The sequence below is a fragment of the Chamaea fasciata genome, unplaced genomic scaffold (genome assembly GCF_029207755.1).
Source record: "Chamaea fasciata isolate MVZ Bird 193981 ecotype frontalis unplaced genomic scaffold, bChaFas1.0.hap1 SCAF_1, whole genome shotgun sequence".
In the NCBI taxonomy this organism is placed as follows: domain Eukaryota; kingdom Metazoa; phylum Chordata; class Aves; order Passeriformes; family Sylviidae; genus Chamaea; species Chamaea fasciata.
In genome coordinates, this window is record NW_027094086.1 from 132,496,349 (window position 1) to 132,512,455 (window position 16,107).

At 36.4% G+C, this 16,107-nt stretch overlaps 1 protein-coding gene across 1 annotated transcript in view; it reads right to left on the minus strand.

Annotated features, from left to right (window-relative positions):
* Positions 1-16,107, minus strand: part of MINDY3 (MINDY lysine 48 deubiquitinase 3) — a 51,558-nt gene that overhangs the window by 20,785 nt on the left and 14,666 nt on the right. Inside the window, exons 6-10 of the mRNA XM_066198330.1 lie at positions 15,596-15,710; positions 15,073-15,146; positions 14,529-14,608; positions 9,727-9,797; positions 7,391-7,471 (exon numbers count right to left, since the gene is read on the minus strand). Coding sequence (XP_066054427.1) covers positions 7,391-7,471; positions 9,727-9,797; positions 14,529-14,608; positions 15,073-15,146; positions 15,596-15,710 — 421 coding nt within the window. The remainder of the gene's footprint in view (positions 1-7,390; positions 7,472-9,726; positions 9,798-14,528; positions 14,609-15,072; positions 15,147-15,595; positions 15,711-16,107) is intronic.

Below are 16,107 nucleotides of genomic sequence, written 5' to 3' on the forward strand. Positions count from 1 at the left end.
GATGCCAAATTAACTATTAAGAGAGCTAAAGTCTTCCTAACTGTATGTGTACAGTACAATGACTTGAAAATGCACTAAATCTATTAAAGCAAAGCTTTTGGGTTAAGACTTCAGAAGATCTTAGAGGGAATCAAGAAGTTTATGCTTCTCCTCTCCATTTACTCACAAATACTGGATGAACTACAAATTACTTACGGTGTAATACTTGCTCCACTATCCAAACTGGTTCAAATAAAAAGGACAGTATATACAAATACAAATACTGCAGAAAGTTAAAATCTAAAATAATTTTGAACACTAAAAAGCCAGAGTTTAAATATACAAATGAGAAAACGGCTTACAAAAAAAGAGTTTCACTTTTCAGGCCAACATCTACTCTGAACTAATCATTAACTCATTCACAGCTTGGAACTTATCAGGCACTGAAAGGATTCCAAGCTGTGCCATATAATATTCCATAGCAATGATCCACAGAAGAAAGGTGTCTGTGAATCAATTATGCAAAAACATATTTATAAACAATACCTAATTTTAGAACACTACCAGCAGCCTGCAATAGCTGCAAACGTAACATGTGCCAAATGCAGAATCCAGTGGTAAATGTCAGTGTGAGGTGGATACACTTGGTGATCAGGACGGAAAAAAAGTAACACAATACACAACAGCCTGGTATTTTACAAAAGGTATGTTTAAGAAAACTTAAGGTGAGTTCTCAATGGACAGCTGTATCCTGTTGCACTGCTATCTGAGCAATAGCATAAACAATACTTTGCTATTTAATATAGCTCAAAATGAAACAATTGTGGCAGAATTAAATGGGAGTTGTATGTGGAAAGGCTAGGGCACCAGATTAGTGGAAGAAGCAAATGAAGGAGGAAAAAGCCAACAGTTATGCTTTTCACTTGATCTGGAATTAAAAATGCCCTTTTTTAATGCAACAACTCATTAAATATCAATTTGATTTTTAAATACTTCAATACTATTAAAAACTCTACCTATTAATTGTATTTTAACAATGGGCCAGTATGTCTATTAATCCAAATTTCAAACCCATAATTATTTACCCATTATGTGATAACTCAGGCCCAATGTCTTTGCTGTTTTATCAAATATAACTGGAACCAACACTAGTTTAACACTTAAAAGCGATACAGAAGATATAAGTTCTCAGCCTTTGTTTCTATCCAGTAACTCTATCTTCACAATTTGACAGAGTAACTTACAAATTATAAAATTGTTTTTAGAAATTTCTTTGATGTATTTATTACTTGCAAACCACTCTTCATATACTACAAAAAGAATGAAACAACTAAAATGTGTTTCTTTAAAAATCAGTCTTTCCCTTGGTAGGCTAACCTACATGCAAACTACATGTTGCTCATAAGACTCCTCCTTCCAGAGACAGGAGGCTGCAATTCCTTCTACACGTTTTCCTATGAGGTAGGACCCAAGTTGTTACCTTCCAGCCCCCAGTTTCAGTTTACAAATGAAAGTCATACATGCTAATAGGAGGAAAAGGAAAATGTACTCCTCAGGACAGCACATCCTACAAATGGGCAGGAAATGACTCACCATTTCTATACTGCTCAGTGCATTTTTCACAACAGGTGCTTTACACCTTCACGTTTTCCACTAAACACAGAACTAGCTCATGTTCAGAGACAATGTATCCATCAAGTTAGTGCCAAAATATTGTCTCAAGGAAATGACTACCAATTAGTCTCAAGGAAATGACTACCAATTAGTCTCAAGTATGTTCCCACAACCTACTGCTAATTTTCAAAAATCAAACATAAGTTGGTTTCTTAACCAACTGAAACGCAAACTTAGCAAGCAGAGTAAAGTAGCAAAGTAAACAGAGCACACACTTTGAAGGGAACTAGGAAATTGGAAAAGTAAATTGATGGATTACCTCTAGAACCATTTTTCTTCCTAACTGTATTTAAAATAGACTTGAAATGGTTAAAGAGAGACCCTTCCTAAAAATGTTTAATGTGATATTCGTGGTCATTACTTAAGCATATTTTCTTTGTAAGTTTTCCGATTCAGCAGTGCTGCTACAATTTACTAAATTGAGAGCTTAACAGGTTGTGAGAAATTCCGCCATTTTTGATTTATAGCATCTAGAAAAGGTTCTCTTATTGCACTAGTTTTCCATTCTTTATTCTCTCATTCTACCTTTCATTTTGAAGAGTATCTCATGCAACAAGTGGTAGTATTTTATTTTCAATTTTATATCTAAATGTTTCTAGATCAAAAATTTCTATTGGAACTGCTAGAACTACTCCCCATCCCCCATCTTACAGGATTTTATCTAGGCAAGGAAACAGGATGCCCAGAGTCATTACAAAGGCATTCTCTCATCTACCTGAGCACAGAATAGTATCAAAACATGTAACATTGCAGGATAAATTCTTTTCAATAAATGTAACAACTCAGAGGGGCTTTGCCTTCTCCAGTATTTAATTTTTTTTTAGTAAAGCTGAAGTAGAGAAATTATTTCTGCTGTTGCCTTACACATCAACATCCTTTCCATTTAGATGCCCAGACTGTTTGAACAGAACCAAATCCTCTAACTCCTGAAACTAAAGACCCCAAATCCACATGCTCTGCAACCATTTCCTGAAGCAGAATCTTCAAAATGTGATTTTAATTTCTTCTCTGATGAAAACACACATTTTCAAAATTTGATTACCTGCATTTACTGGTCATGGAAGAGAAAAACAAAAGGAAGTGCATAGATACTTTTCACTACCTTTCCAAAGTAGAAGAGTTCTTAAATTAAAGGATACTCATACGTTACTTTTGTAGAAACCACAGTTGTTAACACATACTAATAATGACTGAATATTTACACATGCATCTTGTTTCTTTTCACACCACTGACAATCTCTGTTGGTGTTCTGAGCTTAAATGCTGTACCAACGAACACTCCCACTCGGCCCAGCTCTGGTAAACACCACTGACCCACATTTAGGCTCTCCTGTAGCAGTGTCAGTGTCTGCTGAGGTGCCCCTCAGTTGAACTCTGATGAAAGAGATTGTTTAGAAGAGAAGTCAATGTTCTTTCTTCTGAGAGACAATGATATCAAGGATGCAGAAAAAAGGCCCTGAGAATGTGTGGAACAGGTTACAGTGATCAAAGCCAGAGAAATAAAAAAATGTAATCCGAAACCAATGTGGTTCCAGGAGACCAGGACAGGACATTTTCCTTCTGAAGCAGTAATTTGTAACTTACTCCGATTATTCAGACAGGTGTTTTCTCTGCTTATCTGACTCTTCAAGTGTAGGAATGCCACAATGCTACAACTGAAAATGGATAGTCAATTCTGTTGTAGCCTCTGTGCTCAAAGACCTAGAAACAAACTGTGGAAATTTTTTAAAGACCTACACAGCTGAAGTGTCCCCACAGGCAGTTTCAATCACCTGAAATCACCAGACATTTATTCCATGCTGTCTTTTCACTTTCAGTAAGTCTGAATCCAAACTTCAACACAATGTGGATTTGCATGTCACAGACAGTATTTACAAAACACCTATTAACCTCCTGTTGTTCTTCCTATTGTTTGCACTGGAACATTTTCTTGTTACATTATGCATAACATTCTGACTTGTTCATACTCTTTTATACAGTGTCTGACCACACTCTGACATTCCTAGAAGTCCTGAATTGTCTCGTAACTTCCCGTGAGTATCATAAAAATAATTAAGAAACGTCTGTACAACATTTCATCCAGAACATCACAGCCTTATTTACAGCTGCCCCACTTCCGACTCTTTTATCCCTACAATGAAAAGAAAAAAAACAAAACAAAAAGACCGTAGTGACTAAGCTGATTCTTAGAGGACATTTACAATACCACATATTTGCCTTTGCACCGTTTGACAGAGTATGCAGGGAAACTCCGTGTGTCAGATGAAAGATTCTTTGTTTGCTTTTGTTGGACTAAAGCCATTTGAAAGTTTTCTATTCACTGAAAAGAAGGGTGGGCAGGGAGAGGCAGAAATGATGACTGATTAGATTTAGTAGCCTATGAATAATCTACATATTCACTATTTCAGGCAACATCTACCTTGTTGCAAATGCACGGCCCATGACCACTAAGAGTAATTGCCACACTTATTTTTTCAGAAAACGTTAAATTTTGACTACTGAGCATTAAGCAGCTTTCTGACTTAATACACACAACAGTTGTGAAGAAAAGAAAAATAATATGATGGTACTACTTACGGTATTTTCCTAGGGACCCTCCCCACAATGATTCACAAAGTCTTTCCAACTCTACTATGACACACAACTATCAGAGTTTTAAAGAACTCTTTAGGTAATACAGATGTTCACATGTGCTTTCTGACTTCAACATTTACCCATTTTTACCCCAAAAATACAAGCTGTAGTACTTTTGCTCAAGACAGTCGACTCTAGACATGAATTTAAGGCAGATGTGAGGTTTCATTTCAGGTATTTCCAGATTCTATTTTCTATTTTCTTTCCAAAAGATCTAACTACAAATAATTATTTGGCTGATGACATGTTGGTTAAGTCCCAGACAACAAATCTACTGATACTGTCTTCAGTAAAATGTGCTTCAATCCGAACTGCTGTTTCAATGAAGAAATTATTTGTTATTTCTCTCTACCTCCAAATCTCTGTACTAAAATGAGCCAAATAACTCACTGGGTATGTACAGAAATGCTGTGACAGTCAAGATGTGGAGATGAAGACTATGCAGGTAGAAGAAAACTTACCCTTTTAACAGGAGAAACTGCTGACCCACTGTAGACTTGTCTTAAAACCAGGAATTGCTCAACTGTCTCAGTTTAAAGCTATTTCATGCAGCAGCAGTTGCAAGAGAACTTAAGCCAATTACACAATTTAATAAATTAATTTTCACTTATAAGTGTGAACTTCAGCTACAGATACTGTTCTGCATTTTTCTCATTAAAATCCACTGAAAATATACAGTTTTAGAACGGCAGCTATGCAGAGATTTATTTACTTTACAAAATAAAACATTTCTCACAGTCACAGCTACAACAGAACATTCCACATTCATAGTAGTGCAAATGTATTCTGGCAGACAGAAACAGAAGTCTTCAACATTTAAATCAAAATGTTCTGAGATAGAAGAGCATGGTGGTTTATCGTTCATTCCACTGATAGGAGAAAAATGTTTATCGCTCATCTAATGTAAAAAATCTGAGTCAAATATCTAAGTAATAAAGAACAGCAGCCAGCTTTCTTAAAGTAGAGCAGTACGCAGAATTTGAGTAAAACCTTTTGCTTGTTAAATCTCCATGCTCAAGGAAATAAAGATTCTGTTCTGTTCCGTAATTTTCCAGTGTCAGTTGTCTATAGCAACAGTAGCCTAGGAAGATCATAGCTTCTAGATTTCTAGACTTAATTACTCAGCTAATGACAAAACTGACTACTGTTCTGCTTAACACTTGCCTAACATTATTCTATTTTTAAAAAAGGCTTTATGCTCTTGTAAAATATATGCAGCTTGAAAGAATTGAAACTTGGGGTTTTTTTAAATTTAATCTGCACAGAGTTTGGCTCCACAGTTCATTTTCCTCTTTCCATTCTGAACATTTTTTTCTCATGTAATGAAACTCAGCATCAAACTAGAAGCTACATGCTCAATACCAAACACCAACTACACACGCCACTTTAAGAACTTGCTGATTAACCATCTGCAATGAATTCAAGTTTCTTCCTGTAGTTTTTGACATTGATACAATAATGGTCTGTCAACACAACTTGTACTTCCACTGTAGCTGACACCTCTGCTCCACCTGAAACGCTCAACAACTGCTACTTTAGAAAGGGTGGGGTTAGACATGCAAATTCAAAAACTGTGAGCTTTTACACACCTTCAGTTCCCACTTTGCTGGCGCAAAAGCAAAAATAATAACAACAAGAAAACCCCCCCGAAAATTCTTTGCCAAGACCATGTCAATTCTTTATTCTGCTTTTTAATAATCACAAGCTGAAGTTTTACACAGCCTGAGTGGAGTTCAGTGAAGAAAGGAGAACCAATTGGAGACACCAATTGATATTGATACCCAGTTACACTAAACCCAGGAAACAGCCTTTAGCATCCTAAAAGAAAGAGCATTAGAAGCGGCTTTCTGCCTGGAAATGGTCTCTGTAGACACTAAATATTAGCTGTGATAACACTGGGACAGGAATGCTGGACTAGCATAATGGAGCGACTATACCTATTTGCATTACACTACTGTCTATACAACAAGGTAGTGACTTCGATGGTATCATTCAGAAAAACCTGGGATAAAATTTCAAAATTGAAATAGACAAACTTTACTAGGAAACTCTGAGGAGAGAGTAAAGCAAAAAAAAACAAATATCCAAAGGTGAATAAGGAAATTTCTATTTCATGGAGTAGAGAAGAAAGACTATTTAGCTGACATTAGGGATTAAAATTTTGCAAAAAACTTCAATGTGTAAAACTGGAAAATTTATTTCAGGGAATTTTTTCATTTTAAACTTAAAGATTAAAAAATACTATCACACATAAATTTTCAATATATTGTGAAGGTTTGTTTCTCAGTAAGAAAAATCTAGGCATTTGTGTCATCTTTCTAAAGATTAGGCAAAAATTCTACTTAAGGAAATTCAGCAGTTTGAGAATTTACAGCTTTATCTTTGTCCTATGTTCTAGTACTTACTTTCAAGATTTATAATTAAAGTTTTAATTAACTTTTTCAGATATTAGGTACAGGGAAGCTAAGTTCTAATAAGTACCAATAAATATACTAGTAGGTACCATTCAAAGTTTCAATAAAATTTTTCATCAGAAACAAGCTTTCTATAAAAAAAAAATTTAAGGAAAACAACTTGCAATCTTCAACTAAAGAAACAGAAATTGTCTCCATGGAAAATTTGGTCTAAGATTTTAAACTGAGAGTCCTCCCAAAAGCATTTTATGTTTCACAGGCTACAGTAGATATCCGACAGAATATATATAAAGAATTCTTCCAACAGTCCTGATATCAATTTTTCATCTAGAACAACCAACTACAGATTAAAAATTTTGAAAAAAAAGTCAGGGAGATGAAATGACCACATCAACCTCTCCTGCACTATAGAAATTTAAGACAGTATTTATCCCAAGCATAGCATTCCAAAGCATAAACTACACCCAGCCAAATAAATTAAACTAAAACTGAAAGACTTCACACTGCAAGAGATGAGATATTGCTGAAGCATGGGAACAACTCTGCCTTCAATGAAAGGCTTAATTAGAAGTTTTAGTGACTATGTTTTCACATTAAACCCACATAAAACTCACACTGTAGCAAGATCTGCACTTTGAATTTATGTGGTGTTTATCTGCCTTAGGTTACCAAAACCACATCTAACATACCTTGGCAAAGAAGACTGTGAGGTGCGTTTCACTGCCAAGTATCCAAATGGGAAATTTTGGAGATTTCAAATAGGAGCCAACCTAAAAAGGTACAACAAAATCAGAAATACAAAGCAAACCCAGAAAGGTCATCTAGTTAGTGACCAACCTAATGAAAATTTAGTTAGTTTTCAGGACAGTTGGGACGCCACTGATATAAAATGTTCAATAAAATGATATATGCATTTAGCTTGCAGACAAGTACTATGCTTAAGAATACTATAATCATATGGTAATGAAAGGTAGAAGTCCACTTGATTTATTAGCTGGTTTTTGATTAATTTAGAATTGGTATTTATTTAATAAATGAAGGGACAGCCAGTTGTAGTCAATACACCAACATTCTGCCAACTACATTATTCTCTTTAACTCTGAGATAAGCTAAAGGAATTTAGTACAGACTCAAAAGAAAGCAAAGAACAACCAAAAAGGTTCAGGAATTAAAGAGTACTAATGCTGTTTCAAAAGTAGTCTTTGTAGAACAGCCAGGACCTGTGACCCCATAGAGGATGCTGGATAAATTCAGGGAGGACTGTCTCCCACGGGTGGGAGCCCACACTGGAACATTCCCTTGCAGCCTGTGGTGAAACAGCCTGTTCCCTTGCAGCCCATGGAGGACCAGCACATGGACTGTACTAACGGTGCACTATGGCAGGAGTCCCCTGCTGCAGTCAGGCTAGGAACAAGCAAGAGAGTTCATCGCAGCATTAAACCAAATAACCTGGCCAAAAAGGACCATGGGTGAAGGCTGTAATGGATGTCTTTAATTTGATGCAAGCCATGATTTGAGTTGCTGTTACAGGAACTACTGTAACAGGAACCACCTGAGCCAATGGAGGAGAAGCCTTACAAGAAGCAGATGCAGCACAGCAGTGACCCGACCTGAGGTGACTTTGGTGCCCAATGACTCCAGGCAGCACCACATCTCCTGTCCTGAGTGACCACCAGAACAGATAGAGCCCAAAGCCAGGGACTAAATGAACTCAAAGGATGTTTTGTGGACACTGTACAGACATTCAGCAGGGGTGGCCAGACGAAGGGAATGATACACATTTTATATCAAAGGGTAGGAAGGAGGGTGGTGGTTAATGAGGTTGTATTGAATAGTGGGGGACCTGGACGTGACAAAAATGGTATGGAATAAGGAGTGGAATGTGTTGCTTTGGAATGGAATAGAGTTAATTTTCTTCACAGTGGCTGATACAGGGCTGTGTTGTGCATTTGTGCAGGACACAGGGTTGATAATATAGAGATGTTTTTGTTGTGGCTGAGCAGAGCTTACACAGAGACAAGGCCTATTCTTGGCTTTTTTTACAGCCACACTGGCAAGGCAGATGGGGTGCAAGGGAGGCTGGGAGGAGACACAGCTGGGACATGTGACCCCAAGTGACCAAAGGATATGAAGTGGGAGGGAAGAAGGAGGAATGTGGGACATTTGGAGTGATGGCATTTGTCTTCCCAAGTAAGTGTTACACTTGATGGGGCTGTGCTCTCCTGGACATGGCTAAGGAGGCCGTAATTAATTTCTTGTCTTGCTTTGCTTGTGTGCGTGGCTTTTGTTTTCCCTATTAAACTGCCTTTATCATGACCCATGAGTTTTTTTCAGCATGAACCCTTCTAATTCTCTTGCTGATCCTGTTGCTAGGGGGGGAAGTGAGTGAGCTGGTCTGTAGGACTTAGTTGCTGTCTGGGGTTAAACCACATCAGTAAAGCACAGAATTTCTCAAACAAAAAACAGAAATCAAGTCATTCTGTCACAACAGAAAGAAAAAATATGGACTAAGGTGCATATCAGCAACTTTCAAAAGTTCAGAGATAAATACATAAAATACCTTTTAAATTTTGAATAGATTATATTTAGAATACGGTTGCTTAATAATAGTTTTATGATTTTTACTTATGTATATTTATTTTAAATGGAAGACAGTGACAGCATAAAAAGAGATCAATAAAACTGCAACACAACAGCAAGCCATTTTAGGACTTCAGAGCTTTAAAACCATCTACATAACTTTCACGAGAGTTATTTTAATAAAAACATAAGCTTCTAACTAGCAATAATCAATTGGTGCAATAAAGCTCTAATTTAAATGGCGTCAAACAACACTTACTCAGTAAGATGCATTTAACAATTTTATCATATATTTGTCTTAATATATTAGTCTCAGATTGAATTTGGACATTGAAAGTTCTTTAACATTTCCAACAGTACACAGTAAAGCTTTCAGTAACACTGCTAAAAAAGCCCACAACACTTTAATGAAAGTTTTTAAATGATATAGAAAACATTACATTACCTTACAATATCTCAGAGATTCCATCAACGTCAAGAAGCCTACTGTTGCCTGTTTGTGTATGCCAAGAAGTTCTGTTCAAAAGAAAACACAAAATTTATTCAAGAAAAGTCTGCAAATCCTATTTTAAGCCATTTTTTCTTACTTTCAAAATTGGTCATTTATTAACAATTTTAAGTTAAGCAGTTTTAGTAAAAACAGCGAATCATCAATATATCATCAGAAATTATCATTTCTCTCTGTATAAAACAAGATCTCTATAAATAAGATCTCTCTATATGCCTCTTTATAAAATAAGATCTCTCTATAAAATAAGATCCAGAGTCACGGTTTTAAGAGCTTCCTGTTGACAGTCTGTTTTGAAAACCTGTTGGACTTCGTAAGAGAGGAAGTATTTGCAACTTACATCGCAGTTATTCTTGGAAAAATCTAAGAAAAACAGCTGTCTTGAAGAGAAAATCCCATATATATGCATAAATGAATGTTTCTTCCTCTCTCCCTCTTTTTTCTTAGAGGTCCTTGGCCATATTTATCTTAACCATTTCAGATTCTGAATAATAAAATACAATTTTGGAAATAATAGTTTTGTTAGCAGAAAAACTAATTTGATTTTCAATATTCTCTTCCACTTAAAGCTCTCAAACACACACAGCTGCCAGGAACAGCTGAAATATTTATGTACTACTGATTGGAAGAGCACTTACAGAGCCTTACTTGAGGTCTTCTAATATAAAGAAAGAGAAAGTACTTCAAAATTCAAGCTTCAAACCTAATTACACAGATTTGAAAGAAGCTCTGGGCTTTCAAATACATCATCTAAGGAGTTCCAAGTACCGCCTGCTCAGAACAGCTCTGCTAGATACCCAAACACTGTCTAACGAGAGCAGCACATACTGGAAATATACACTATGATCAACTTAAGAATATCTGGATTTCCTTTTCTCGTCGAACACTGACTTTCACGTTTGAAAGTTTCTTCTAAAACACCAAGTCTCATGTGTAATTTTTACCAATCATTTGTGTGTAACAACATAAAACTGACATCTTTATCCATGGGCTAAAGCCTCAGGACCATAGCAAGTGAAAGAAACCCTTCTAAATCTAAAAGATTCCTGGATTTGCAGAAGTGAACTCTGCAGCACCAGGCATGCCATCCTCCATTCACCAGCTTCAACTCTACCTCACTGAATTTTGCAACAGTGAAGAACAGTTCTTATAGTAATGGTTTAATTTTTCCCTCAACTCTTAAGCAGAGGTCCCCATACATCCAATTCTGAAAATCAAAACCTAAAAAATTTACAAACATGAGCTTATTCACTACCTTTGTGTCTGGAAATACAACTCCTTCCTTAGAGTGTGTGTTATATATATTAAAAAGCTCTTTGCAGTGTAGAATTCTTTGATCTGAAAGCTGTGCTTTAACAAATTACCTTCAAACTTGCTTGGAATTAAAATATTCAGGACTGCATAGATTTTCCTTTGCAAAACTCCATTATCTCGTGGCCTACAGCTGAGTGGCTATAAATTGCCATACACTGAGACAATTCATCCTTTCTTTGAGCTGGGGGGAAGCGAGCTACAGCCCAATTAAAAAAAAAAAAAAAACTAGTGAAGAATCTTATGAACTAGAGAAGAGCTAAAGCACAGAAATAGCACATTGATGTGTGTAATGAAGGAAACACGTGGCAGAAGTAAGCAACAGTACATTAGAGAAGTAATTTTATGCATCATATATATATATATATATATCTTAAAAACCAATAACAAGAATCAATGTAAAGTTCAGTCTGCTAAACAAGGGCTTCAGATGTAGGAGCCAATAGCTGGGCAAAGAACAACAAAGTCACATGTCAATAATATTTATTATTCAGAAAATTATTCAAAATAATTCTATGATATAGTACTTTATCCCCCTGACAGATAACTAGATGAGAACTCTCACTGGTAACTAGAGAGTGCTGAGATTCTGGCTACAACAGTAGCCACACTGTGAATATGGTTAGTAGTCAAGCTACACAGACTGTATCTGGAAGCTCCTAGGTTAACTTCAGCTTGTAGTCCCTGGTCTACCCATGCTTCCTTCCAAAAGAGAGGAGAGACACAAAAACAAAAACTACTTTCAGATGATTTACAAAGAAACAAAAGGAGACTAGCTGCACTAAATCAAAGTTTATTCTGTGAATATCCTCACCCCACAAAGAGAGAAGATAACTGGAAGACATCTGATAACACCAAAAATCAACTAAGAAAATGAATTACTTATGTTTCTTGTCACAAAGTTTGTTTCTCTTCCTTGGAAAACCAGTTTTGCAAAGGACTCAATCACCGGAACACATTTCTGTTACCATCCGAATCAGCACAGTGCCACCCAGCGGCCACACCAACCCCACAAATCCCTGGCACCGCCCGGAAAAGCAGCTCCAGTACCGACTGCATTCATAGGGAACTGCTACCGGGCATGGAGGAACAACAGCCCCAAAAAAGCAGTAAGAAACCCCAACTACCTCCCCATACCCTCCCACTGTGGATAGTTGTGGCAACAGAAGAAATCAGAATGACAAGGTTTAAAGGAGAGCATGTAGAGAGTAAAAGAAGAGGTATCATTTCACTGGCATTTTTGCCACCAGTGGTGAAGAACAATTCCAGTTAGTAACTCCTACCCTATTTAGAAAATATGCAGTAACTGTGAGAGTCAGTGCTCTGAGTACAAGCTGCAAACACATGGTAATTCCTCAGTTTTGCAATTCAGTCTGTTCTTTCATCACTGCTAAAATTACTGGTAGTACCTTTAAAATGGCTTATAAATAATTTTAATTATTTATTAATTTAAAAATGCTTATCTAAATAGTTGAGCAAGAGGTAAAGTGACTTTAGATAAATTCTGAATAAAACAGTATTAAGTCCTTGTTATTCTGACACCTGCAACCCTTCTGGATGAAATACTCATAAGCATCAACATGAAAGAAGCTGAAGGTTTTAGACACAAAGAGAAACAAAATCCAAGACAAATGCTCAAAGAAGGAAAGATGACAAAAGGATTTCTATACAAAGGAAATGTGACAATGTATCCAAAATTCAGTCTTGCCTAAGAAGTTGTGAACAGTACCAGCTGCTCTTTATCTTTCTTTTTGATAGACTACAACGAATCACTTGGTAACAGGTATGATTATAGACTTAAGACAGTGAAGAAGCAGGTTCTGACTGTAATTATCCAAGGGTTTAAAAAAAAATGGAGGGCTCCCAGTAGTAAAGCCCAATTCTTTGACTGATCAGATGAACTAACAGGACACATAATACCAGATTGTTAAGTACTAAAGATCATTTTGTGTTCTTCCACTCTCCACAAGAGACAGACTCTATGGGAGTTCTGGTTCTAGGCTTTTAGGGCAGAACTGACTAAGAACCTAAATGTGGACTATTACTGTGTCCAAAGCAAGTTCAGCATTCTCAGAAAAGAAAAAAAAAAAATACAACTTGGATAACTAAGAAATAAAGCCTACCAGAAAGATAATCTGAAAGGCAAATGAGGGAATGAACTCACAGTTTTCAAAACCAATACATTGGACTGCAGAAGAGCAACTTAGCCTAATGTAAAGGAAGGCTCCTAGAGCAATTCAGATTGATCATAATCTAAAAATTCCGACTGATAAATCATAATCAAAAAGAGAAAATTAAAAATACTGAAGAGAACATACAGATAAAACCCAGAAGGCTAATTGAAACAAATTTCAATTAGAAATAGGTGGGATGAATGACAACAATGTCAAATAGAGGAAAGTTAGATAGAATATCCAAATGACATTCTAAAAGTCTGAAAGCACAGGCTGCATGAAATCATAACCAAGTGCAAGTCTAAGATGTCTCAAAGGAGATTATATTACTCGTTCATCATCAAATCAGTGCATTTCGATTCAGGTCCTGCATGAACCTGTCCTGAACCTCATTTCAACTAAGTATTTTCAGTGCTGACTTAGATGATGGAAAAATCATTTTAAGAAACATGCTGATGAACCTGAGATGGACTTTTAGTAGTGAAAGAGAAGATATAGCAGTGGAGGAGAACATTTCCATAATTCACTGTTCCTGTTTTCATATAATCTCTATTTGTAAAATGAAATGCAAAAAACACAAAAGCCCTCTTATCATGAGCCTCCACTGAATCACTCCACTATGTCAATGTCTTTCCTGCAGTGGGGAGCCCAAAACTGGACACATCACTCCAGAGGTTGTTCCACAAGCGCCAGATAGAGGGAAAGAACCAGCATTTCTCTTCAGCTGCTGCCTACCCTCCTGCACAGCCCACAGCCACCCTTCTTTGCCAGAAGAACACACCAGTGACTGAGTACAACTCACTGCCCACAAGGGCCTCAGGTCCTTTTCTACAAAGCTGCTTCCCAGCCAGCCAGCGCTACCCTGTGCTGTCCCATGGGTTTATTCCATCCTGGGTGTAGGACTTGGGTGCATCTCAGGACATTACCATCAGTCCATTTCTCTAGTTTGATGTGGCTGTTTTGAATAGTGGCCCTGTCTTCAAAGTTCCCAAATTGCAGAGACTGCACCCCCTTCCATTAGCCAGGCCATGACGTAACCTCTATGTTCAACTTGTAGCTGACAATCCTGTATTCACTGACACTAACAGCAGCATTTTTGTACAAGTATGTTTTATTTCCATTTCAGGCCTACTTAAATCCAAGGGCAGTAAACAAGGAGATTAACAAAACAGAAACAGAATATATTCCAAATCTATAGGTCAGCATCTCAGAGAATTTAAAAATACAAACAACCATAAATTAAATTCAACTTACTCATTCCTGAACATTCTCTGTCTCCATCCCACACGTTAGAAACAGCATGTCCCGTCAACAGCAGATTAATCAAACTTTGGCTGCACAACAAAAAGAAATTATGTAAGACGTAAAAAATTAAAAGGGACATGCAATTTATTTCAAAAAACATGATTATCTGAAACAAATTAAAAAATTATTGGATTACCCAAAATGACATTTTGTAACTATTTTCCATTAACTAGTGCATATTTTAATTCAGGAACACTAATTATCATCTTCACTCTTTCAAACCAAAACTTGATATAGAAGGTAGCCCTCAATTTGAGAATTATCTATCTGAAAATTCAACAAGAACAGAAGCATTTCCTCAGAACTGATGTACTAGAAGGAGTCAGCAGTGAAAAAGACACACTTTTTTCAGTGTTACTTTTAGTTATTTTAAAGTTATAATTAAGTCTGTCTTTTATTGTCACTAATTTCCTAAAAGAATTATCAGTTACATAAGATAAAAACTAGCCCACAAATCTATTTCACGTGGTAGCAAACCTATTTTGCAGCTTACCTTCCATGACCATAAACAGGATCTATCAATGGCTCAGTTGCATCTTCAATTTCATTTTTTATGTTTTCGATACCCTGCAGAAAAATTATAAACATTTTTGCTATCTTAAGGAATGAGTTGCAACATTTATACAAGAACAGAATGCAACAGTAAAACATTAGGAGGCTGATATTTTTTCATGAACTGGTAACTCAACAGGCTGCTTTCTCTTCAAAGGAAGATGTTTTCAAATATCTTGCAAAGAAGGATGTTTTCAAAATGTGTAAGTCTTCCAGATCAAAAGAGAAATAAACAAACCAAAACCCAAAAAACCAAATTACTGAGTCTTTCAAATTTTTACTGCAACATAGATGTTTTACTGTACTGCAACACAGATGAAAATACCATTTCATCCATTTATCTGGACTTGACTTGGTTCATCAGTTTATTGTTCTACTTTCACAGAAAAAGGGTTGCATGATCCATCTTTCTCTTAACAAAGAAATGAAACCCACCCAAAAAATACACCAAGCAACCCACAAACCTTTGTCAGTATTACAGAATACAGAAAGAGCAATACTCCAAATCTGTTTGTCCATGCTGAATATTGATCCCAAACTGCATCCTTCAGTTCAGGGAAGCTTTTGAATTCTCGTTTGCTGAAGACAAAAAACAATAAAAAACAAACAACAAAAAAGAAGTGTGTATTTAGACGAAGCATTAGAATAGTGTCACAAAGCACAGCCAAGAATTACTAACACCTAACATGAAAATGTCAAAGTAAAAGTGGAACAGATCTGGTGTTATATACAGAATGACACAGAAGCTCTTCTGGAGTTACGGTAACTGCCATCTGAAGATGATAAATAATTCTGGAGCAAAATGCAAAAATGAACAATTTTTATACGCAAGCACTAATCATAAAATTACATGTGTGACAGAGCTGAGTGGCTTGCACCACTGCTGTAATTCTGTAAAACACTGTTACTGAAATTGCAAATAGACTGTATGTCACCAAAATAACATTTGCATTATACAGTGTTCTGGAAGACATTC